The 24,705-nt window shown below is 52.6% G+C and overlaps 3 protein-coding genes across 8 annotated transcripts; 2 read left to right on the top strand and 1 right to left on the bottom strand.

Annotated features, from left to right (window-relative positions):
* Positions 1-1,320: 1,320 nt before the first annotated feature.
* Positions 1,321-6,620, top strand: CHMP1A (charged multivesicular body protein 1A). 2 transcript variants are annotated; one of them, XM_087940319.1, is made up of 7 exons: positions 1,321-1,438; positions 2,088-2,196; positions 2,612-2,689; positions 3,137-3,283; positions 3,836-3,964; positions 4,545-4,732; positions 5,438-6,620. In XM_087940319.1, the coding sequence occupies exons 1-7, from the start codon at positions 1,326-1,328 to the stop codon at positions 5,457-5,459; spliced, it is 786 nt and encodes a 261-aa protein (XP_087796445.1). In that variant the 5' UTR covers positions 1,321-1,325; the 3' UTR covers positions 5,460-6,620. The 2 variants fall into 2 exon arrangements, with proteins under 2 accessions (XP_087796445.1, XP_026575558.1); XM_026719773.2 differs by having other exon boundaries at positions 1,390-1,438; positions 2,177-2,196.
* A 337-nt stretch (positions 6,621-6,957) lies between these two features.
* Positions 6,958-14,913, bottom strand: DPEP1 (dipeptidase 1). Of its 3 annotated transcripts, none has more exons than XM_026719760.2 (10): positions 14,780-14,913; positions 12,610-12,742; positions 12,099-12,231; positions 10,684-10,834; positions 10,350-10,419; positions 9,768-9,944; positions 9,440-9,524; positions 9,267-9,342; positions 8,704-8,839; positions 6,958-8,289 (listed from the first exon to the last, which is right to left on the bottom strand). In XM_026719760.2, the coding sequence occupies exons 1-10, from the start codon at positions 14,887-14,889 to the stop codon at positions 8,116-8,118; spliced, it is 1,245 nt and encodes a 414-aa protein (XP_026575545.1). In that variant the 5' UTR covers positions 14,890-14,913; the 3' UTR covers positions 6,958-8,115. The 3 variants fall into 3 exon arrangements, with proteins under 3 accessions (XP_026575545.1, XP_087796439.1, XP_087796440.1); XM_087940313.1 differs by lacking the exon at positions 14,780-14,913 and adding an exon at positions 13,760-13,828; XM_087940314.1 differs by lacking the exon at positions 14,780-14,913 and adding an exon at positions 13,707-13,810.
* Positions 14,914-17,168: 2,255 nt separating this feature from the next.
* Positions 17,169-23,552, top strand: LOC113448919 (sulfotransferase 2B1-like). Of its 3 annotated transcripts, XM_087940318.1 has the most exons (8): positions 17,307-17,476; positions 18,709-18,800; positions 18,962-19,017; positions 19,395-19,603; positions 19,862-19,988; positions 21,841-21,935; positions 22,779-22,959; positions 23,058-23,552. In XM_087940318.1, the coding sequence occupies exons 4-8, from the start codon at positions 19,406-19,408 to the stop codon at positions 23,171-23,173; spliced, it is 717 nt and encodes a 238-aa protein (XP_087796444.1). In that variant the 5' UTR covers positions 17,307-17,476; positions 18,709-18,800; positions 18,962-19,017; positions 19,395-19,405; the 3' UTR covers positions 23,174-23,552. The 3 variants fall into 3 exon arrangements, with proteins under 3 accessions (XP_026575553.2, XP_087796443.1, XP_087796444.1); XM_087940317.1 differs by lacking the exon at positions 18,709-18,800 and having other exon boundaries at positions 17,281-17,476; XM_026719768.2 differs by lacking the exons at positions 18,709-18,800; positions 18,962-19,017 and having other exon boundaries at positions 17,169-17,476.
* Positions 23,553-24,705: the final 1,153 nt, after the last annotated feature.

Genomic DNA, 24,705 nt, shown 5'->3' with positions numbered 1-24,705 from the left:
GGCCTGTCCCTTCCTTCCTCAACAGCAGGGACCACCTCTTGATCCCACTTCACTCCCCCGTCCCAGCGCAGCCCTCAGGTGGGAACGCTAAGAAGCCCCTTACTCCCTTTAGGAGGTGAAGAAACACTACAAGTAGGACCGCACGGAAATTATATTGCCAACATTGATTTATCTGTGCAAGTACAGATGTTATTGACTCAGTCATTTAACAAACACATTTATTTGGAAGAGATGTTACAGCTCCCTCATTTACCTCTGCGTTGCCATTCCTCCTTCTCTTCCCCCACCTCCAAATGTGGCCATGAAAGTGGCGGGCAGGATCCAGCTGCCAGTCTCCTGACCGACTCTCTCATGCCAAGCACAGTGGGCAGCATTGACTGGCCTTGGCTCTTCCGATAACCCTAACCTTAAGAGGGAGGTGCTAAAAGCTGCCCAATGGACACCTCACATTCTGTGGGAGAATTTCCTGGGTTCCAAGGAAAGAAAATGCAAACAGCTGCTTGGGAAGAAGTTTATCTATTTTATTTGGGTCTGAAATTGTACAAACCTTGTTTCTAGGACAGCTGACAACAGACTGGCACATCAGCAAGGTTTATATACATTTTTTAGCCTTTGGTGTGAGAGAAATATGTTTTTATAACCACAAGAAAGCAGGAAATAGTTATTATAGTTAGGGGAAATATTCTGTTATCTTCGTTACCAGCAGAGACTTTAATAACTGCATAAAATTCACCATTGGAGGGAGGCCTCTCATTTCAGCCAAATGCGAAAGGCACCGTATTGGATTAGGATCTTTGTTTCTCTCCTCCAAAGTTACAGGCCGATTTTAAAGGCAGTTCTTAAATTCCATACACCTCCTCCACTCCCTTTGCAGATGCAAAGCAACCAAAAAGCTTGTCGCCTGGCCTGCAGGCCCTCTCGGATTCCCACATAGGCAACCATTGTTGACCCTGAGCCCTCACGGGTTGGCCATGCGCTCAGATGCGCGTCTGGGGAGTGCAGATACTCGCATTGGGGTGCGGAAAGCAGGTGTGGCAACCGGCCTAAGAGGACCGGACTGCAAAACCCATCATCCCCAATAGCGCTGCCTGGGCATTGTATAGTTGCAGCCTTAATCCCAGGGGAAGATGCTTAATTCATATTTTTTACGGCCCGAGAATTTAAAGGAGCGCCTCTTTAATTAATAATTAATAAAATAAAACCGGGACGAAGGCGGGCTCTGAGCGCAGCAACATCCGGGCTCTTTGTTGCCGCGGCAACCGTGGCCGCCTTGTGAAGAGGCACGTGAGCCTTTTGTTTCCGTCTCCGTCTAGGCAGGATGACGCATGCGCCTCCCGAGGTCCCTCCTCCAGAGCAGAAGGAAGCCGGAAGTGAGCGTCTCCGGAACCCGGAAGTCCTGGCAGGAAAAGGCGAGCGGGGACTTCAGCCGGGATGGACGGTGAGGGGCTGGACGGGGGGAGTCGGGTTGGGGACGCCGGGTCCCCTCATCTCAGCTGCGGCTGACTGGAGACGAGTCCGGCCCTTCGGGAGCCGTGGGAGGGGGGCGGAGGGGGTCCGCTCCGGGAGGCTCCAGGCGCGGCGTTCCCTCCTTCGTCCCGCCAAGGAGAAGCCAGGAAGTGGCCGGGGGAGGAGGAGGAGAAAGAGGGCGGGCGGGGGGCCCAGTGGTCGGGGCTGGCACCGGGGAGACTCCGCTCCGGAAGCCCCTGGGAGGACCCAGCGCTGGCAGGCAGAGGAGGGGCTGCTGGGCGGCCCACCTGGAGCCCCGGGAGAAAAGGGGAGACGAGGAGCAAGCAGGCAGAGACGGAAAACGGAGAGGTTGGACTTGGGCAGGAGGGGCTCCTCGGGGGGCCCGGATTCACCTTGTCCTGTTCTAAGTGGAAACCCGAGTGTTTAGTCTGGAACCGTCCTCGGGACTCCTAAGCGGCCAAAGGGATCAGCCCCAAGGGGGCGCAGAACAGAGAAATGGTAACAGACATAAAAAAACACGAGGAACTAATTATTTAATTTCTTAGCCTCTAATAAGTTTTCTGTCTGAATTTTTCAAATCTATGGAAACATTTTGTGGAATGCACTAACTTGGGCAGAAGGAATGCCGTGAATCCAAAAAGCTGCCCTTCCTACTGGAGATTCCTTTTATCCTTAAACCTTCCAACTGCTCTCATTTTTCTTTTCACAGATACACTCTTCCAGCTAAAGGTGAGTGCTATGAAAAGTGCTTCCCTTTGGGCTTAAGAATCAAAATTCTTGTAGCAAAATGAACCGACAATTAACCCTTTTCACAATAAACTCTCTGATTTGGAAACACTCTTCTCCTTGGACAGTGAATGTCTGTTTTTGTAGCAGAACAATTCCTAGTCCAGTTTTGTCAAGAAATCCAGGAATGGCTGCTCCTCTGATGCCACTTGGAGCTGAGGCAGGTTTAGCTGAGATAGTAAATGGCCTCCACTCTATCCATCACTCCTTCAATACATATCCCTCCATCTCTGACTTTTAAAACTTGGTTGTCCTTCTGTGGGACTGTGATCTTCCTCTACTCTATCCAGAGGAAGCAAGGACTGGGGTGGGTGCCTGCTCTTGCCTACAGGCCTGTTGAACATCTGCCTCTCTCTAGTTTACAGCCAAGCAGCTGGAGAAGCTTGCCAAGAAGGCAGAAAAGGACTCCAAAACAGAACAAGCCAAAGTCAAGAAGGTGAGGGGCCTGAATGCCAAGGCTAGGAGTAATGGGCGGGGATAACTCTTGAGAAATGAGTCGGGAAGGCTGGGCTTCCACCCCTGCCGCCTTCAAGCCTTTGGTCTGCCCCTCTTTTGTTACCCACCGAGCTTCCAATCTTGTGAGTCCTTGGCATTAAAGGCTGTCTGCAGGCCTTTCCTCTCTCTCTCTCCTTAGCTTGAGCCTTTCTGCCCTTCTGGTCCCGCCCTGCATCCCCCATGCCTTTCTCAGCTGGGGGAGCTTTCCTCTTTCTTCCCCTTCCACCCCCCACTTCTCTTCCTCACTTGTGAAGCAGAAGAACTTCTGGAATGTCCTCCCTTCAGTCTGCATCACAAAGCCTCTTGGGATCTGATCCCTTTCCTTCCATTCTTGATTTTGTTTGGAGCAACTGTGATGCTGAGGGAAGCTCCTCGTCTTGACTTCCAGGCCCTTCAGCAGAAGAATGTGGAATGTGCTCGGGTTTACGCAGAGAACGCCATCCGGAAGAAGAACGAAGGTTTGAACTGGCTGCGCATGGCTTCCCGTGTAGATGCTGTGGCCTCCAAGGTCCAGACAGCTGTGACCATGAAGGGAGTAAGGAACTTTATTTCAATACTACGTGACCTTCCTTGCTCCCTTTGAACAGGTTGAAGTTGTCTCTCTCTGGGGCTGCAAAAGGTCATCTACGCTAAACTGGCGCTTTCTAGGTCCCGACAGTTTCCGTCATTCCCAGCCAACTAAACTACTTGCGGGGTGGGGGTGGGGGGGGTGATACTATGTTGATATGTAGAAATTACCCACTGGATATTTCCTATTAGGCCACTTGGCTTCCTCTTGCTCCCTCCACCCTTTGCCACTCAGCCTTTATCCACCGGCAGCTCACGAGATTCCAGCATCCCAGATTCAGCCTGAACTTGGCTTGGAGGCCTCGAGTCTCTTCCTGCCTCAGGGCTTCCTCGACTAAAAGAGGGCAAAACCGCGTGGATAGGACGCCTTGAGAAATCCGCACTGACTGGCCACCGCACGCTTTTCTGCTGGCCTTGATCTGGGCTGCTGGTTCCAGCGCCAGATGGGAAGCCCCCTCTTCAGGATTGGCCCTGGCTTGGTGTGGTTCCTCCAAGTGACTACGACTCCTGACTATTGCAGGTAACCAAGAATATGGCCCAGGTGACCAAGGCCTTGGACAAAGCGCTCGGCTCCATGGATCTTCAGAAGGTTTCGGCTGTGATGGACAAGTTTGAACAGCAGGTCCAGAATTTGGATGTCCACACTTCAGTAAGTGCTGCAGGGATGCTGAGCTTTCACAGTCTCCTTCCTACTCCCGTTCTTCTCTAGCCTCTGCTGCCTTCTCTGCACGCTTGTGAAAGTGTTTGGGTATCTGGGGGAATTCCCCATTTAGTCTACTCCAAATCAAACAGATTATGATCAGGCAGGCTTTGAAACGGGGCCAAAAGGAGTCCAGCACTGAATCTGCCGGCTCAAGCTTTGCTTTGTCACGGCCAGCCCCTGTCGCATTTCAGGTCAGTGGATCACGCAGCTCCGTATTCTGCCTTGTGCCAGACGTTGAGCAAGGAGAGGCCCCCTCATTTTCCATTCCCAGGTTGCTTGAGCAAAGTGGCTGGAGACGACCACGCTTGATTTCTTAGAGAGAAGCTGAAGGGAGATGGTGGGGTGGCGGTTGAGCTTAGTACGAGGTCGGGTGTCCCTCGCAAGAGGCGGGTGAATGGCTGGACTCCCTGGGATGCGGTTTGTTCAGGGTGTCTGTCTGTCTGTCTGTCGTCCCCACCTTGGCTGCTGCTGCTGCTGCTGCTGCTGCTTGCCTGTGTCACAACGCTTCTGCCTGGGGTCCCTGCAGGTGATGGAGGACTCCATGAGCTCAGCCACCACTTTGACGACGCCCCAGGAGCAAGTGGACAGTCTGATCATGCAGATTGCGGAGGAGAACGGCCTGGAGGTCATGGACCAGCTGAGCCAGCTGCCCGAAGGGGCCTCGGCCATGGGAGAGAGCTCGATGCGTTCGCAGGAGGATCAGCTGTCACGGAGGTTGGTCTGCTTCCCTCGGTCTGCCCACAGGGCTGCCCTCTGGCCAGAAGCTCTCGTCAGCCGGTCAATCTAGAGCCAGCCCGCTGGGCAGGTGGAGCCTTCCAGAAGGGAGGTGGCTTAACGTGCGCAGGCCACATTGCACGAAAGAATCGCACTGAGGAAGGAAAGCTGGGCTGCTGGGGGCTCCTGCCTCCCCCCCTCCCCGCCAGGTCTGTTGCTGCTCTGGGGCTGTGTTGTCAGCTTCCCTGCTTCTTGCCAGGGTTCATCCTGCCTCGCTCAGTGACGCCAGTCGTGGGCTGACTAGAAAAAGTGCTTTGGGAACCGGTCCATTAGGGTTTGCGTTAGATGTGAGCCCGGCCATTGTGACTTGGCCGGGAAACCAGAGTTGAAAGAAATCCTGGCTGAGCGTTACGCACATCCGCAGCCTGAATTTGAGTTCCTCCTTAATTAGCTGAAGTTACATTGTGTGTTCACAAGAGGGAGGCAGATCAGAAGTGCTGGGAACCTTTATGAGGAGAAAAAGCTGAAAGTTGAAAGGGAAGAAGAGCTCAAAGCCACGGGAGGCTGGCTGGCTCTCTCTGTGTGTGTGGATACAATTCGACATTTAGAAATGCCATAGCTGGAAAATCTGGCAGGGCTGAGACCTGAATAGCTCGGCTGAGGTGTGATTTCCCTGCATTAACGTTCTTCCTCTCGCAATTTCAGGTTGGCTGCCTTGCGGAATTAATCCTCCCGCCCCCTCGCAGACGGTTGCTCCTGCCTTGTTCCCCTGTGATTTGTGGGGTTTCTGCCTGGAGCCCTGTGGCCTTCCAGCCCTCTGGCCATTCTCTTCAAGGGGCAGGGAGAAGACAGCCCTGTCCACCTCTGCAGGCCTGCCCTGCCCGGCGTGGACCTCCTCCTCCTCCTCCTCCTCCAGCAATGCATAGCTCCTGCCTAAGAAGCTGTGGTGACCGCAAGACTCTGTGTGGGCGTGCCTGGTCCTTGGCCAAGGGCTCTCCTGCAGTGGATGCCCCGCCTCCCCCAAGAGCTTCTCCTCCCAGCCTGCGCTTCCCCCCCTCCCCCTCCCCCGGCCTGAGGAGAGGACCCCGAGCATGCGGCGCTTGCCTCTTGGAAGCAGGGCCCTTGGGGGAGTGAGGGCTCCCAAGAGGGCCAGGAACAAGCCTGGGGCTGCAGGCCTAGATTCCGGCCTGCTGGCGGCTCCTCCTGATGCCGGTTCCTGCCCTGTTCCCTCTTCCTTGTTCCGTGTACGTGGGGAGACGCTGCCACCTGGAAGTTGGGGAGACGCTGCCAGGAAGACGGAGGGGCCCCCTTTTTCTGGCAGCTCCGGGACCTGCCTTGGATTCACAGACCACAAAGTGACCTTTGAGAAAAGTGGCCCTGCTGGCCCTCGGCCTTCATGCGTGTGCCTCGCCCTCCCCTCCTGGGTCTGGAGTTGTCCTTTCCTCCCAACCGCCCCGCTTCAGGAGAGGACCCCCCCTGGGCAGAGAGGGGCCTTTTGCCTGCCTGGTGTTTGAGCCCCCCATTGGGGACGTCCTTGTATAGACGGGGGGAGTAAATGAGAGCCAAGCCCCCTCTCCCCCCCCGAGAATTCAGCTTCCCTGTCAAAGCCAAGCTTGGGGGGCAAGCAAGCATTTCCCCTCTACTGATGGCATTCAGTCTCTCCCCCCCCTCCCCGATCACTCGGGCCAGAGTCCTTCGGCTGCCCTGCTCCTCTGGGCTGGGGAGGGCGGGAGGTTGTAATCCTCTTCCCTGGAACATTTATTTTTTACGCAGCAGTGAATCCTCCAACACTAGGAAATATTGTCTTTGCCTTTTTCTTTTGTAAATGAAAAGTGAATGTTGTCCGTTGTTTTAATTCTGGCTTAAATAAACAAACTCTCTCTGGGAAGCAGGAGCTGCATCAAGGTTTGCAAAGCTGGGTGGTGGTTTGTGTCACCTGGGACTCTCAGACGGTTCACCAAAGCAGCTCAGCTGTTGGAGAGGCCAAAAAGGAGCCCAGGCTAGCTTTCTCGGGGTGGGGAGACGGGGAGAGGAACTCCTGCAGGAAATGCAGTCGCCATGGGGGGGGACGGGGGGGGGGAAACGGGGCCTTTCCTGCGGAAGAGGGTCCGGCTCCATCTTCACAGGGATTGCTTCCTGGGGAAGAGGAGCTGCTGGGGACAGCTGTTCTGGGGCGCACGTAGGTAGCCCGGTGGGCCAGCTCAGGAAATCAACTCTGCAGGAAGTTGGATAAGATGGACTCTTTATTGATGTTGGCGTTCCCCAATAGCCCAGTCGATCAGGAAGGGGCCCTTTCTGGATCCAACCTCCTTTCTCGGGGCTTAAAAAAACACCAGCCCTCCTTCCCTAGACAACGGATCCTGCATATTTCTGTCAAGGTGGGGTTTTTAAAAAGATGTGTATCCCAATTTCTTCTTCCATGTACAACTCACAGTGGCAAGCATCCCTAATATTCCTTCTCTTTTTCCAAGAACAATTCTGTGTGGTGGGTTAGACTGAGAGGGACGGGCCCAAAGTCACCCAGTTAGACAACAGTGGGACTAGGTTCCCTTGGTTCTAGGCCAACCCCTTGCTTCTCATTATTGCTATAATGTAATGCAGGTAGTCCTCATTTAGCGACCACCGTTGGGATCAGCAACTCGTTATAATTAAGGAAAGCCATTGCTAAGCAGGAAATGATGAGGACCCAACTGCACCTCTTTTTTTGCCACTCCCCGCCCTTTGAGTGCTCCCACCCACCTGCCCCCAGGGCTGGCACCGCCTGTTCAAGACTAATGCAAGACTAATCGGTTTCACTCCTTCGCTTTGTTCACCTCCAAAGCGCTCCACCCCAGCTGCATGATTCACGAGAGGGGGGAAATAATGCTTGTATTTACATTCATTGGAGGGGAGAATTACAAGGAAGTAAAACAGTCAGGCGATGGGGAACACGTTCAGGGCATTGCTTTTGATTTGTGTTCCCCACTGTATACCTGCTTACTCCCTTGTCATCCCTCCGTTACAATCTCGGTCCTTCACAAGGTGGGGAAAAAGAGATGAGAAGTACCGAAGGTGTCGCTCCCTGTACTCCCCAGTCTGCATGTCTGGCATTATGCACCGCCCCCCGGGATCTGCAGAGCAAAGACGGCGACTAGCAAATACTTTGAAAAGTTCAGAGCAGAATCTGGCTTGCTTCTCCCCCGAGGTCCACATTAGGGAGAGAGGAGCCGTGACAGACGCACAAATGGTATTTTGATAACTGCCGATAAGTTAATGGAGGTAATAAGAGAATAGTCCAAGATTTGGACAGAATTTGAAGTGATAGGAATTGGATGTAGAAATGCTGCCTCTTTCCTAACCTAGCAGGATCCTCCTAGTCTACAAGGAAGGAGATCCTGGGGCTTCTATTGCGTCAACGTGGAGAGCAATAGCAGTACTGGGAGCACGGCAGGCAAAGCTCTTGGGTGGTGCCCTTGGTTGGAGTACCCGTAGTGTGTTCGACATCCTCTTTCCAGGTCCTGGAAGGCAATGGGTGTGTCATCGGGAGCAACTCCATTGGAACTCATCTTGTTCCGCACCTGAGGAAGGAGAAGAGCTTGTTCAGATTAGTTCATTAGATTTAGATTGGGTTATATTCCTCCTCCTCCTCCCTTCTCCACAGCAGTCCTCTCAGGTAGACTGGACTGGGGAAGAAAACGGGGGTTCCAAGATGCCCACTGAGCTTCCATGGGCAGAAGTGAGCCAGATTCTAGAGCTTCATGGTCCTGATTTAACACCTTAACCATTAAGGCACACTTCCACCTAGATTTTCTGAGTCCCAGTGGTTCTCTTGGGTGGGGAGAGGTTCTTCAAAGTCAGGCAGTTCAAATAGAAGAGGAAAACGAGCCCAAGATGGAGACGAGAGCTGCTGAGGGCTCAGACATCGCCAGCAGATAGAGCTGAGGTTCTCCCCCAGCCACCTCCAGCTCCTCTTCTGGCCTGAGGGGTCTTACCTGCTCTACTTCCTGTAGGACCCGCAACAGATTGTTGGCCAGGGCATCCTTCACTTCCTCTTCTGTCCATTTCCTCCTCAGCAGTTCAGCAATTAAGTCTGGGTATTTGGAGACATCCTCCAAGCCTTGAGGGACTCTGTGAGCCAAAAAAAAAGACCAGGGAAATTGCAAGGAATTCAGTGCGGGGTTCCACGTCTCTCGCCCCCATCCTTGCATGCCCTCTTCTCATGCCAGGGCTGAGGTCTGGTGCTGCACCACCTCCAGGAGCCCATCTGCACCGCCCTGCTCCTTAATTGGCCATGTCTTGGTCAGAGGGCAAGAGGTCTAAGGGCCAGGAGCGCCTTCCCTCTCAGGGTGCCTGTTCCTTCAAGGCCACCACACATACGGGCCAGAGCTGGGACATGGTTCCTGCAGCCCTGCGCTAAACTGCAGGTAGCATTCTTGGCAGGTGCCTACAGTCTTCGAGCAACGAGGCCACTCTAGCCTTGGGGCTTACATTTGCCCCACTGCAGGCTGGGCTTCTTTCAAGTCTACCCTCACCCCCCTGCCTCTCCTGCTGATACCTGGGCACCCCGTCATAGTCTCCTCCAATGCCAACAGCCTTTGCTCCAGCAACGCGCTTTATGTAGTCCATGTGATCTGCAGGTGAGAAGGGTGAGAGGTTGAGCACTTCCCGTGTGCCTCAGTTCCCCCTCCCGTGTCTCCTTATGTGCTGTTCCTGCTCTGCTGGGATTACCTGCTACCTGGGCCAGAGTGGCATGGCTGCTGCAGGAAATGTAGTCATTGTAGAAGTTGACCATGACAAGGCTGCGTGTCTCATTCTGCAAGGAGAGGAGAGGGCATCATCAAAGGGGCTACCCAGAAACAGCAAGCACCTCCGTTTCTCCACCCCCTCTGGACCCTGCGGCACCCAACCACGTGTGTGCCTGGTAGGTGGTGGGCCAGGCCGTCACCTGAGGAGCCAAGGAAGAACACCAAGGAAAAGCTCCCTGCCCAACCTGAATCGATGCTCCTGGAAGCCTGTGCCGTGGGACTCACACCCACGCCAGCCCAGCCCTGCTCACCACTTGGCGGAGCACCTCGTCTGGTACATTCCGCCTGCTTGGGCAAACGGCATAGGCCGAGGAGTGGCTGAATATCACGGGGGCCCTGGAGACCTTCAGGGCAGCCTTCATCGTCTCCACAGAGACATGGGACAAATCCACCATCATGCCCAACCGGTTCATCTCCAGGACCACACGCTGTGGAGCAAAGAAACAGGGAATCGTTTGGCCGGGAGAGACAGGAGAGCTCCTGGTTCCACCTTGGCCTTGGGAAGGTGAGAGAAGATGCTCAGGAGACTCTGGGTTCAGGAGGAAAAGCCCCGGAAGCATTGGGGCCTTCCCCAAACCCCGTTGCACAAGCTGTCATCTCACATCAGTTGCCCCCACTGAGGCCTTCCTGTTTTGCTTCAGTTGAGCTGCAAGCTTTGCTCCTTCGTGGTGGTTACTTTTGCAACCCCCAATGGGAGCTCCTGTTAAGCTGCTCTGCTTCGGGCCAATGACAAAGCCTCTTCTCTTCCCTTTGGCAGATGAGATGCGCAGCTTGGGTAGCTGCCTACAGCTCCCTCCCCCCCCTTCAAATCCGTCCGCAGGGCCTTTGCTGACCTTCCCAAATTCTGTCAAGCCATTGTGAACAGGCTTCTCTTCAGCTGTATCTACCAGCCAGTTGTCGGCCCTGCCAAGGAAAGCGGACACCAGATGAAGGAGCATAGAATCCTGACCCTTCCTCCTCTACAACCTCCTCTTTAGGCAGACCTCCTCCCCCCCCAAATGGAACTCTGCTGTTGGAATGAATTGCCCCGTGACCCTCTTCCGCCCTTCCCTACACAAATGCTTGCAAGGCTACACAACAGCCATGAGCTGTCGCTCTGCCCTGCTCAAGGGCACCTCAGTTGCTATGCCCATATTCGAGAGCAGGCTTCAGGGCCTCCCCGCTCACCAGGGAGTGTTGCAACTGTGGGTGAGAGTCATGTAGCGCACGCCCAACAGGTAGAAGGTGCGCAGCACAGCCAAGCTGCTGTCAATGGAATGGCCGCCCTCCACACCGATTAGGCTGGCCACGTGGTGAGTGTCAAAAGCCTTCTGGATACCTGCAAGAAAAGGAATTCCATCCAGTCTCCAGGGCCAGGTGCTCATTGTATAGGGTGGCCAGCTGGGAATATGAGGGGGTTTGAAGTCTCCACCAGATTTTCACAATTAAGGCGAGCTTACCCTCCCCCAACCTGATCCATGCTGCTTTTCTGCATTGAATAGTGGAGAATTCTGGCAGAAACGGAGTTTGTGTGTTGCAATAAACCAGCTAAGGATTTGTTTCAATACTCAAAGAATGTTGGCCTGGTTCACACATCAACTAAGCTGTGGCTTGCTCGTCTGTCAGCTTGTTGAATAAACTGCAGTCACCTGAGTTCACTCAGTGTGGCAAGCCAGGATGATGTTGTCATTGTGTGAACCCGGGCATGATGCTTTGTAATCCTTGGGTTACATGTCATATTTTCTGGTTTAGTCAATGAATCATAGTTTTAAAAAATGGTTGCATGCATTAGATGTAAACCCAGCTCCAGACAGTTTCTCCTGCCACATCAGGGACTTAAGATTTTGGGTGGAAAAGTTGACAAGGCTAAAACTTGCACTGGGTTTTGGCCCTGATTCCTGAGCAGTTGCTAATGGACAGAGCCCAGGAGTCGTCCTGCTTTTCCCTGGAAGCAGCTTATCACGAAGGGCCACTTGCTGGATTCCATCACCTGGAACGGCCCCCCCCACCTCACCTGGTGCCCTCCTGACTTGTTGTGTGCCCTGTGCTAAGGGTCACGTGGTTGGTGTTAGGAATGTAAGTCACTTAACAGTTATTTGGGTTGGAAATATATAAACTAGGATAGACATTTTAATACTATGTCTTTAAGAGAATGCTAAACTGTAATTGGGTGTGTTTCAAACAGCCATAAGATGGAGCCAGAAACCTGGGTTGTTTAGTCTCAGAAGAGAGTGTGAGTGAGTCTCTGTTTCCTTCTGTTGGAGAGTGTTGCCGTTCCTTCTAATGACTGTTACGGATCGTTGATGTAAGTCTGTTACTGAATTGTTTTTGATACTGGACTTTGACATTTGGATTATCCCTGAACTGAACACTGACTGATTTACCTGTGAATGACTTGGACTGCTTATCTTGGACTGTGCTTAAACGTTTATTGGAAGTAAAAACCTACATTGTATCTGTGTGCTGTGTGTGTATTATTCAACATTACTCTCACTACGTCTCCCTGTATGCGCTCATTCTCCTAACGTGGAATTACCTAAACAGTTGGGCCCCTCCTTGGCCAGCCAGGAAGCAACAGCCGGAGGCCCCATCTCTGCGCTTACCTGCACTGTCAGTAACACACTTAAAGACATCTGGATATCGGTGGCACATCCGATGGACAACATCGATCTGCTCCAGAGTTCGCCTCACTGCGTCTTTGTTTTGGGTGTCGCAGGGCACATAGGCTGCCCAGAACTGCAAAAGGAAGGAAGGAAGGAAGGAAGGCAAATGTGTATTCAAGCTGCTTTGTTCCCGCTTCCTGTGTGAGCTTTATCAGGAGGCCGCATGATCTGTATCAGCAGATGAGCTAAGGTTGGGGTGCAAGTGGAAAGGACAGGAAGGAAGTGGGCAGGCAGCAGAGGTTGGACCCACTGAAGGGTTCTTAAAACACACATAGATTGGAAACACAACCGAAAGGCCTAACAATAAGCTGGGCTGAAAATCTTTACCTGAAAGTAAGCAAACTTATAAGGTTTTGCAATTCGCAAAAATCTGGATGATCAGATGTTAAATTAATCTCTCTTATTTTATTGCGTGGGAGGCTGGCCAGGGAGTCCTCTGCTCATCTCTTACCTGGGCTCCTACATGTCCGAGACGCAGCTTTGGGATATTGGTATGAGTGTCTTGAAGCTCGTGCAAATTGGCTTCCTTCAAAGACAGCTGGTTGTTGAATTTTGTCAGCAACTGCCAGGGCAGATCGTTGTGACTACAAAAGCAAAAGACAACATCTTATCATCTTGAGTAGATGCTGGGTTATGATTCAAGAGGCTGATTGAAGCAGATAAGGGATACAGCAATTGTCCTTGGAGGTCAAAGGTTGAGATGATAACAATCTTCCTTACATCAGATTAAAGGATGGGCTGAACTGTTGTAAATTATGGATTATTTATAATACGAAGACTCTGGCTTGCTTTGATCAGAGAAAGCAATTCATAGAACAACAAAAATCCATACATTATTTATTTGTCAAAATCTCACTTGTGGCTCTGGATGGTGTAGAATTAAAACATAAAAACTATACAATAAACCAATAAAAGAGCCAGGTGTAAAAAAGAATAAAACAAGTTAAAACTTAAAAGGCTGGGGGAAGTGGATTAAGATGCCAGCCACACCCAGCTTTCTCCACAGTTACACTTCCTGTCATGGTTAATAGCTAACAGCCAGCAGCCTTGCTGGATTTGCAGAAGATCCTGCCCTCCTGGCAACTATACTTGACAGGTGATGAAAGCCTACTTTGTCCATTAATGGCTTGCCTTCTAACTGAGAAATTCAGTTATTCACTTGCATTTAACTGGAAATGGCAGAGCAACCAATCCACAAAGTGCCTCTTCTTTTTCCACTATCTGTAGGAAATAAGTTCAGCTATAAATAAACAAATAGCATTCAAGATCAAAGCAAATTCTCTTTAAAAAAAAGAGATAGGACCAGGTCTGTTATTATTTAAAAGTTGGTTTGATCTTGAATGTTATTGTGTACTGAATTTAAACTGATGTTCCTTCCTAATTCCCAGAACTTCCAGCCACTGCTCAGCTATATTTGTTGACACAAAACAGCTGGAATCCACCTGGAGTTCCCAAGATTGCCTCAAATGTGCCTCTCCACCCGCAGCTGTTTCCACATTCAGGAGGAATCCCAGGCTTCCTGGTGCCCAAAGAGGGACCTGCTTCTACCTTCTACTGGAAGTCACGCTGGTTTGTAAGAAAGAGCCTGTTTGTTTCTTCACCTCTGGATTTCCCAGCACCTCCAAGGCCAAGCGGCCATTGTACTTCCACCCCAACTCCAGAACCCTCCAGGGAGAGGTGTCAAGTTTGGCCAACCCCGAGGGCAGTCACCTGGTAGTTGATTATTCACTGAGCAAACAGCTCCTTGATCAAGGCCAGCGGGGAGGAGTGGGGGGCTGTAGCCTCTTCCCCTGCATTGTTCTGAATCCTCCTTGAGTTCTGGGAGAGAAAACTCTCACAGGCTGCCTGCACCCTTGGCCTAACGGAATGCACACTTGCGCAGCTCCTTTTTCCTTACTCCGAGTAGCCCTTAGCCTGGAAACTCCCTTCCCACGATGCTGGCCCAGCACAATTCGGCTGCCTCTCCTGCCACGTCCTCCTCCTCCACGAATCCTTTCTGAAGCTGCTTCAGGAAGGTCACACCTGGCACACTATGACAGCGGGACTTTTCTCTCTGGTTCTGCTGCACACAAAACCTTACCAAAAAAACCCTGCCTTCTTACAAGTGACACATTCGCCACCCATCTGGCCAAGGAGAGATCTCAGCCCCAGGTTCTCCCTCCCTGTTGGCCATCTGTTTATACTACATCGGGGGTTTTGCTCCCAAATCCACTGTTTTATTTCCAGAGAATGACATTGGACTGTTTGTTCCCTGCTTTGGGGAGACGCTTGTGCCATTTTTCACCCCCGCCCTCCCCGCAAGGGCTCCTTCACCGCTTTCTCCACTGCAGCCCATCATCATTCATCAGCTCCTAAAGGGGTTTTTTCTCAGGAAGCCTCGATGGGAAACTTCCTCCTAGCCTGCCCTACAGATTTTGTTCCCTGGAACAGAGCAGCCCAGTCGTGTCGCACGGACTTTTTAAAGGCGTCTCAAGTCATGTGGCCTTGTGCCAACAAGCCAGCCCAGTGGAAAGCTGCGTGCCAGCAGGAGGCCCTGGAGGACCAAGAACGATCCCCACCTCTTCCAAGACAGGGCTTTGCTCCACCAACCCACCGCAGGGAAAGGAAGGCTGTCCTCTTACCCGTCCACCACAGGTGTGGCATTCATTATTTTGTCTGCCTCCAGCTGATGGACATCTGCCAAGCAGGTGGAGAACCAAGCAAGCACCAGGTAAGGCACCAGCAGCGGCATCCTGGGGCGAAGCTGGACCGGCAGTCGAGATCTCCTGAAGCGTTTCCTCCAAGGGATCCTCCGAGGCAAACGGAGCTCTAAGGAGTGGCTGAGTGGGATCCACCCATCATGTGGCAACTCCTGAGGGTGAGTGGGGCTTGGGAGGAGCCAGGGAGGCCTTCAAGCAGCTGAGCTCATCCTGCCCCTTGGAGCTGAGCAAGGGAGACCCAGGAAGGGTCCCTCTGGGAGGGACAACCTGCGGAGGGTCTGGGCAGCTGCCACTCCCTTTCCTGGACCCCCCAGCCCCCTTTGGCCCTGGGGGAAAGGCCTCCCCTGCAGTGTATCCCGTCCAAGAGACCTTTTGCCCCAGGACTCTCTTTCTCCTCCAGGCTCAGTTCTGGGGAGCCTCCTCCCTTGGAAGGGATCCCTTGGGAACATCCAAACGAGGCAGCATCTGGGTGGGGACCAAGTAGGCCAGGGGGTTCTTTCGGGCTGAACATGCAAACCAGAGGCTGCGGGGGTTCATTTGTGGTGGAAACAGCCCAGTCCTCGCCGGGCCACTTTCTTCTTTGCTTTCATATAAGCAAAGGAGCAGCAGATCCCAGGGTGAAAATCAGCCTCGTGCAGAGACTGGGTCTCTCTAGATCCAGTTCTGCTTTTATCCAACCTTGCTCTCGGTCAGGGGGAAAGGGTGGTCCTTTGGTTCAGGACTGGTCGTGGTTCATGGCATCGCCAGGTCTACGGAGCTCCACCTGGTCGTGCCAAGGTTGTCAGTCACACAGGGGGAAATTGCAGCTGTTCCAACCACGGGGCTGCTGAGCCTGAGCTGTGTTTCCTTTGGAAGCCTTGCAAGGGTGAGCGCCCCCTCCCCCAATGCTGGAAGGAGATTCTCCTCCCCCCTTGGGCAGTGGTGGGCACAAGGGGTCTCGCTGGGATGGGCAGCCCGCTTAGCTGGGCTTCAGCCCTGCTACGCCCCAGATTTGATTCAGCAGCTCAGCACAACTAATTGCGGGGAGAGCGAGGGTGAGGAGAGGCCTCGTGGTGTGGAGTTATGGCGATTTGTGATCCACAGCAGCCTCCATGGGAAGGCGATGCTGTTCCCTGGGTAGCTGGAATTTGAGGGCGTAGAGACAGCCGTGACAGGTCCCTGATCAATTCTGCCTGTTACTGAGTAAGATAATTAGAAACCAACAGACAGGAGGCTTAGGAAAGAAATAAGCAGGGATCAAGTTAATTATAAGGGCTTTCTAAGCTCCTGTTAGGCGAGGGGGGGCAGCATGTCCATCTAACTATGAATAATGACCTAATAAGTTATGACTTTGTTTGCTTTTAAATTGATTTCCATGCAAAACTTACCTAAGCGGGGATGTGCTTTGTAAGAACTGCATAAAAGGAACCTACCTTGAAAGGAAGGGAGTGTAGGCTTACTCTGGCACATTTTTTCCTGCCTCCCCCCCCCCCACCTTTATTTGTGCAACTTGGGAAAACTGGGAAAACTCTGGAGAAAGGGGTGGGGGGATGGAAGAGGGGACACCAAACACTGAAGTTGTGGCTGCATAAACATGAGCCTTGTTGCTCGTCTCCAGGCAGACTCTGATGGCTAATCTGGAAATGAAGAAGACACACGTTGGCACTCGGGAGCGTGCAGAGTTCCTGAAGGACGGACTTCAACACCAGATAGAAGAAGACAGGGATGTCACATTCTCCTAATTCCGTTGTGCTCTTTAAGTTACCTTGCACATAGTCACACGTTCAATTATTCTCTCTCTTTATATGTTCCTAACAACTTCTTAAGTAGGTCAACAAACCAATCAGGTTTTTCCATTCTGGCATCAATAACAAAGTAGCTCAGAAAAACAAAGCAGAACCCACACATTACACCATTGTGTTGGGCTTTCTCTCCCCACCCCCCCCCAAGTATGGTTGTGACTATAATGTGCCACCCTTTTTTTTTCTGGCCCAGTTTCTCTGCTCATAAGTCAATAGTGTTGTACACACTTTGATTTATTTTTAAAATTAAGGTTAAGATTTGCTACTTGTATTCATATTCATAAAAACAGACCAGATGTGCATAATTGCTCTGTCAAATTGCTGGCATCTCCTATTCTATTCTTTGTCCTGCCATTTAGATTTAAAAAAACAACAAAAAGGATTTGAAATAAAACAATTAGCCAGGAAAACAGAAGGACCACATATTGCAAATCATCCAGTTTGGCTGAAAGATCAAGAACAGTTGGAAAGACCCAACCGGCGTTATGAAATCATTGATTAATTTGTCCTGATTTTATTTCCATTAGTACGGAAGAATCTCTTCTGTTTCCAGAGATAAAGAAAGCTGATCCACCTGCGGCCAGTGAGGGTTTTGGTTAGAGAAGCTTAGAGGTTTGGGGAGGATACCTCCCACCACTGGGCTGAGCAGGCGGGGAGGGAGGTTCTTTGGCTGCCGGAGAGCAGAGAGGCCTCGGCGCCATGGCTCGGCTGAACGTGACCGAGGTTTTTGCCGACATACGCCTGCCGGGACACCTCCACACCCAGAGCTCCCTCCACTTTGCCAGCAACTTTGAGTTCCAGGACACAGATGTCCTCCTCGTCACTTACCCCAAGTCAGGTAAAGGGTGTGGTGGACCCGTGCTGGGAGAGGAGGATGGAGGAACGTCTCGGTTTGCCAGGCAAACTCTGTGCAAAACCAAATCCTGTGGTGAGATTAAGTAGCAGCGAGTGTTTACTCAGAGTACAAAAGGGAGCCTCTTCTAAAGATATTGGAAGCCTGGGATGGCTCAGACGGGACAGTTCCTTCTGCTCCAGGACTCTCCAGCTGGGCTCCTAGTCCTCCCTTGGTGGGACTGAAGAGATTTTTCCTCTTGGGGGAGGCGTGGAATAGCTCATTCATGAAAGAAACGGCCCCCTCCTCTCCTCCTCTCTACAGAAGCTGCTGTCTTTGTTGTTGCTCCGAGGGCTTATTACTTGGTGCCTTCGGAGGAAACGCAAACTTCTCTTAAAAGAATTGAAAGGCTGCGGCTAAGACAAAGCACCTTTGAACCAAGGCATTCTAGTTACAGTGGCATTTCTTTCCTGAGCTTTATTATAATTTTTTAACAAAGTAATAACCAGAGAAGAAAACAAATAAAAATAATAAATAGGGAAGAAAGAAAACAGGAAAAAAAATAGAAAAGGAAAAGAAAGTTGACAGAGAAGCAATTTCGAATCTTCTTGACCATGGTCTCTTTTGTCAGCAAAAGATCCATCAGGGTTTGTAGTCGCTGGTCAGTGATCTTTCTCTCATCAAGCAAGTTCATGTTGCCAACTCTGCTACTTCTGTCATCTTCACCAGCCTTTCCTCCGTTTCACGGCCTTTACATATTTGTGCACAGCACACCAGTCTTGCAACAGGCCACGTGGCATTTCAAGTAACCCTGAACAAGAACTTTGTGGCTGCCTGAGCAGTCTGAGTGCGGAAACCCATCAGCTCTTTTGATAAGATAGTGGGCTGCAGCTTGAAAGGGGAACAATAAAGGCAGAGGATGGTAGGATTATCTTATTTGGCCTCTGAAACAATAAGTGCTCAGTCTTGACTCAAAGGGAAATGATGGTCTTTGAAATATTCAGAGGTAGTAGGAGCGTTGATCACTGACTGACCCCTGAACTCCTGCCCAGTTTCAGCCCTCTCCTCCCAGAAAGGCCCTTCCCAAGAAGCTGTGAAGGGCCCTGACTCATCAACCAGATCTTGGCCTACATCCCCACCCCACCAACCCAGAGAATCTGTGTGAGGCCCCCTCTGTCCTTCCAGGTAGTTTATACCATAGAATCCCTGAATCCCACCCAACCCCTTTTTGGTTCCAGGCTGGAGGCCTTTGGGGCATTGTGAAGAAAGAGGAGGTGGGCAAAGAGAAAACGCAGCCGAGCTGGACTGAGCGCCCTTGTCTCCTTTGTCGGTAATTCTGGAGTGGGGAAGGAGAGGAGGTTTGTCTTTATGCAGGGGTCTGTCTTGTAGTTGCATAAATGTGAGTCAGCAGACAAATATGCTGGCACAACTGGTTCTGCCCAAGAGGTGAGCTCTAATCTGCATGCGTTTCTATCCATTGTTTGTGTTCAGTGGACTATCAGTAAATCAGACCATCAACTGAGTGCTGTACTGAAGGTAGCTGAAAGGTTGGTAGAGCTCTCTCTGTCTGCTTGGTTTTCTCTCCCACTGGTGTCGGCTGCCAGGGAAAACAGCGCCGCCATTTCCTGACTTGTGGCGGAGTGGGCTTGGGGAAATGTTGGGGTGCACCTTTGCTCCAAGTACCTTTTAAGTTGCCCAGGTCAGTAGAGATGCCCAGTCACCTGTCCATTGAACCCCAAGGGCGCATTTCTGTTCCTGTCCTCTGGATAGTCTTCTGAATGAGTGGATGCAGGTGCCACACCACTTTCTCTTCTGCACAAGTGCCCTTTTCCCCCAAGGAGAATCTGTATAGTTCTTGCGGTCAAATAGTCTGCAGTTCCACAGGTCTTGGTGATCATGCCAGTCTTCCCCTCCCGCCCCTCAGGCACCACCTGGATGCAAGAAATCTTGACCTTGATCCACAGCAATGGCAACCTCGAGCCCATAAAGACTCTTCCCAACTGGGCCCGAGTGCCCTGGTTAGAGCACAGCTATTTCCGAGAGCAACTTCAGCACATCCGGTGTCCTCGCCTGCTCACCACCCACCTGCCTCAGCCAGTACTGGCACCTGCCCTGAAGAAAGCTAAGCCCAAGGTGCGTCTCCGGGGGTCCATTTGAGAGCCAGCGTTCCCAAGAATGAGGGCAACATCTTCAGGTGGGGCTACCCTGGGCCCCCCAGGGGCCTTTCAGAGGGACAAATGTGGCATATTCAGCTTAGCATGTCATGGTGCCTCTTGTGAAGCCAGTCAAGGAACCCGCAGCAAGAGGAGAGCCAAGGTTGGGTTGGCAGGTGGTCAAAACAGGAAGGCCTATGGGGGGCGGGGTCAACTTGTCCATTCTTTGCTGCTGCAGGTGATCTATGTGGTCAGGAACCCAAAAGATGTGGTGGTGTCCTACTACCATTTCCAGAGAATGGCCAAGTTCTTCCCTGAACCATCCTCCTTCGAAGGCTTCCTTCATGATTTCATGGCTGGCACTGGTAGGTGGAAGGGCTGAAGGATCCTGCCGTTCGTTTCCCCGCTGAGAGCACAGCCATTCGGTTCAGTGTCGTGTGTTTTAAGTCAATGTATATACATCACTGCTTGCCAGCATGGGGTGGCTCATGTCATTGTGCTTAAACAGCAGTTGCAAAGTTCAGAGGAAGTGGTGGCAGCGCTGGGTGGTTCTTTAAACCCCCGGTCTCCAGTTTCACTGCCACTTCCTTTGTGGACATCTGACCATCTTTACAGCTCTCGCAATCGGCTTTATTGTAACTGCAATAAACTGCTATTGTAAATTTGGGGGCTGTTGGGGTTGTGCATTTGTTTTAGCAAGCGCTGTTTCCGCTCAAAGAGGGGTCTCCGAACTTGGCAACTGTAAGACTTGTGGACTTCAACTTCCAGAATTCCTCAGCCAGCGTAGCTGGGAGTTGAAGCCCACAAGTCTTACAGTTGCCAAGTTCAGAGACAACCCTCCCCACCCGCTTAAGCGGTGCCTGACTGCTTTGGTAGCAACTGTTTCCAATTAGTCCCAGAAGCTGCAGTTGGTTCTGTAACTGGAGGCCGAAGTTTCTGGAGGCTGCTGGGAGCCTCCGCCAGTCCGATGATCTCCAGATGTGGTGGAGGATCGTTCTGCTCGTGCTGGCTGGGAATGCTGGGGCTTGTGGTTCCAGGCGGTCAGAGGGCATTAGGTGGGTGACGGCTTTTTCAGGCAGGCTGGAGATGGTGAATGTGTTGCTATTGTATCAGGCTGCATCGACTTGGTTGCTTTCGTCCTTTAACGGCATGGATTTTCTTAAAAAAAGATTGGTCCCTTTTCCATTCTTCAGCAGTTTTGCAAAGTCACTGTTGTCAGGCCTATCTGGAGGTGAATTAAAAACATTTCTGCTCTCCAATGTGCACCGGGGCTTTCTAGGAGGCGGAAGGTATTTTTTCTGAGGGACTCCCGTGTCGGATCCCACCCCGGAGGGCAGTGCAGGATCTCCTGGTTCCCAGAAGACACTTCAAGGGATGCTGGGCTCACCTTCCCTTCCAGCCCATCTCAGCCTGAATCCCAGCACGGCTTAAAAGCTGCCCGAGACCTGGAGCAGGGACCTCTTTCATGGGTGGGGATCAGAGGTGGGATTCAGCAGGTTCTGACCAGTTCTGGAGAACCGGTAGCGGAAATTTTGAGTAGCTTGGAGAATCGGTAAATACCCCCTCTGACTGAAGATTTTGCATTATCCTTCCCCTGCCACACCCACCAAGCCACGCCCACACAACCGGTAGTAAAAAAAATGGAATCCCACCACTGGTGGGCATCCTACTGAAGGTCAGCTGGCCGGGGGACCAGGAACTGCACTTTAAAGCAGGGGACTCCAGCCTTAGCAACTTTAAGCCAGGAGGACTTCAACTCCCAGAATTCCCCAGCCACCTCTGGGAGTTGAAGTCCCCTGCTTTAAAGCACCCGTGGCAGAGGTGGCCATTTTCTAGGGGAGGGAAGAAGCGATTCCTCCACCTGGGGACTTCTTGCCTAGCAGGGCAGGCACCAAAGGACACCTGGGGGGGGGGAGCCCGGGCGGGGGGCGATTAGGGAGCGGCTGCTTTGCCTGGACTCTGCCGATGGTCCTTCTCCCACCCAGTCAGCCCATCAAGTCCCGCCTGCTTTCGGCGTCAGGCTGGGAGATGGACGGACTCAAAGCAGAGGCTGCTTTGGAACATTTGGTGACTTGATCTCCTTCAGATGAATCATAATTTAAGGGAAGGCAGGAGGCTGAGGTGCCAGCAAAGGATGTGGCTGCCAGGAGGGTGAAGTGACAGGCAAGGCGGTTCCTGCCCCTCTCTGATTGTGGTTTTCTCCCTCCTTTGAAATAGTGCACTACGGATCTTGGTTTGAGCATGTGAAGGGCTGGCTCAGCTGCCGAGAAGAGCTGGCCCTGTTCTGCATCACCTACGAGGAGCTCCATCGAGTGAGTTTGCCCACAGACGGGCGCCAGCCAGCCGGGGCAGGGAAGGAGACCGGCTCATTTTGAAGCAAGAGGGGGGTGGGTTTAAATGCCGGCCTGATCCAGGCTGGCTTGTGAGGATGGAGAGGCAAAGGCTGAAGGGAGGAGCCCCGTCCCAACCCCCGTCCCCAGCCTTCCCTCCCTCCGGGACAGCCGGGACAGCCCCAGGCGTCAGGCCAGGGGAAGGACCAAAGGGGGGGGGGGAGAGAGAGAGATCTGGAAATGGGCCACAAATGGATAAAACAGGCCTGGATTTAGCCCTACATGGAGAGGGAAAACAAATGGCTTGAAGTTCAGATTGAGGATATATATATATATATATATATATATTTGGCTTGGAAGCTAAGTTCCATATATAGATAAATACTTTTCTTTATCTTTTCTGATTTGCAAGATTGGCCCTCCCCATGTCCCCAAACTCCCAATTCCTAGTTTGCCTGGCCAGCTGTGGAAACCATGAGAATTGCTGGCTAATATCCAGAAGGCCACATTTTGTCCTTCCAGGCTCTAAAATGGGGACAGGATGTTCTCTCCTGGTGTGGTGGAACACAATCCCCATCGTTCCCGGCCCACGGATCCTTTCCTGCAACCGGGATTGGGCCGGGGCAGGCAGACGAGCCCTTGGCCCCTTGCAGAGTCGAAGGACAGGCTCCCTTCGGGTTGGGTCCCAGCCAGGGCTCCCCTTGGCCGTCTTCCTCCTGGATGACACGGGGCTCCTCCTCTCTCCTGCCCTTCTGGCGGAGGACAGGGGGCCTGCTTGATTTATCGCCTCTCCTTTGCCTCCTTTCCACCCCGCTCCCCCTCCAGGACCTGAGACACTGTGTGGAGCGGCTGAGCGCCTTCCTGGGCCGCCCGGTTCAGCCAGAACAGGCCAACCGCATCCTGGAGCACTGCAGCTTTGCGGTCATGAGGGAGAACCTCATGGTGAATGGCCAGCTTCTCCCTCCGGAGATTATGGATTTCCAGAAAAGCCAGTTCATGCGGAAAGGTCAGTGGAGGCCAGTCCTGAGAGCTGGCGCCGGGCTGCCCTTCCCCGGTTCCCTTGGCTGGACGGCCTCTGTCTCTGCTCTTCTTCTGCCCCTGCAGGCATTGTTGGCGACTGGAGGAACCACTTCTCCCGCAAGCAGAGTGCTCTATTCAACGAGAGATACCAGCAGGAAATGGGGGACCACCCCTGGCCCCTCCAGTGGGACATGGACTGACAGCAGCGGCTCCAAGACCTCCGTTGGCCCTTGCAAGGTGCGGCTTGTCTCAGGACGGCAGCCCCCGCGTCGGACTTTCTCCCACTGGGAAGAGGAACTGGGAAGTAGCCCAGCAAGGGGGTCACACCAGTCTGGGGCTGCGAGAGAGAATTCTTACAGGGCCAGAGAAAGCCGCCTGGTAGCCAACAGGGTGACCACAAGCCAGGTGGAAACAAGCCACTCCCTCAACCGAGGGGACCAAAGGGTTCCTTTACAAGCAGGGCGGAAGGAAGGCCACCCGCCCAGGGGTCTCTGGGTTTAGAGTTCAGGGCTTGTTTGAGTCACACCAGTTGCTGGAAATCTTCTTACGTTCTTCAATAAATCTGGCTTGTTCACCGCGTCCCTTGTGGTTCGGCCCTGCTTGGGCAGAGCAGCCGGGGAGGAGCCCAAAGGCCAGGAGAGCAAGCAAAGGGGGCTCAGGAGGATTCTGGGGGGTTCCATGAGCTGCACAGCGCATCCCTTGGCAGCTGCCTTTCCAGATGTGCCTCTCCCCTTTCCTGCCCTCTGGACCTTCCTCCAGATGTGCCGAGGAGCAGCTTCCCTCTCTGCTGTCCTCCTGTCCTGAGGGTGCTGGGAACTCCAGCGGAAGGTGCTTGGGGGGGACCAACAGGCTGGGAGAGGCAGCCTGCCACCCCCATCCCCGTCCGAGCCCCACCCCGGGACCCCTGCACAGGGGCGAAGAGCAACCTCTTGTCCAGCACTCCGTGGAAGTCAGCTGAGTGGCAGCGAGCAAGAAGCTTCATCGCCTTTCATTATTTTCTGCCGAAATCCCGCAGGGGGGAGTGCTTCACCCCCCCCTTCTGTCCCTCGGGGTTATTATCCTGGCAGAGGAACAAAACCCTCAGGAGCCGCTTCGTCCGGGTAACTCGAGTGATTGGCTAATAGCACCCGCTCTGCCCCCCAACGCTTCCCTTCATCCTAGGAACACACGGCAGTGGGAAAACATATTAACTCCAAAACACCTTTATTTTTATTTAATACATCTAAACGTCATCTTTAATATGTTTTATCCAAGAAACAGTAAATAATTCAATAAAGGCTAGACAAAAAGGATATTCACAGAATATTTCAAGGCATAGTCTTTTAAAAAACATAGCAAAAAAATAATAATAGGTAGCAGCAGATTTGGGCGGTGATAAAAGGTTTTTCTCATAAATCCTGCACGTCAGTCTCAGCGTTGGGAACGATGCCGGAAGGGTTAGGGCGGAAAGAGGAGGAGGGGTGGGGGATGGGCAGCCAGAAAGGGAAACGACAAGGGCCGTTCTGACATGCCTTCCTTCTCCACGGAGACCCTGCTGACATTTCGGCCCAACCTTCTCACCCCAAAACCCAGAGGGGCGTCCGGCAGAGCCCTCCCTCCCAGGCCAGAGAGATGAAGATGCCAGCTTGGGGGGCGTGGGGGAGGGTGGCAATGGCAGCCCAAGGGAGGGGGCTGCTCTGGCGAAGGCTGGCTGGCTGGCCAATCCCTTCTCTCGGCAGAATGCCTGGCCTAA

This window comes from Pseudonaja textilis, chromosome 11, assembly GCF_049901715.1.
Source record: "Pseudonaja textilis isolate UNSWEBS1 chromosome 11, rPseTex1.2, whole genome shotgun sequence".
NCBI lineage: Eukaryota > Metazoa > Chordata > Lepidosauria > Squamata > Elapidae > Pseudonaja > Pseudonaja textilis.
The sequence above is the reverse complement of the archived record's forward strand: the minus strand, read 5'-3'. Positions and strand labels throughout refer to the sequence as shown.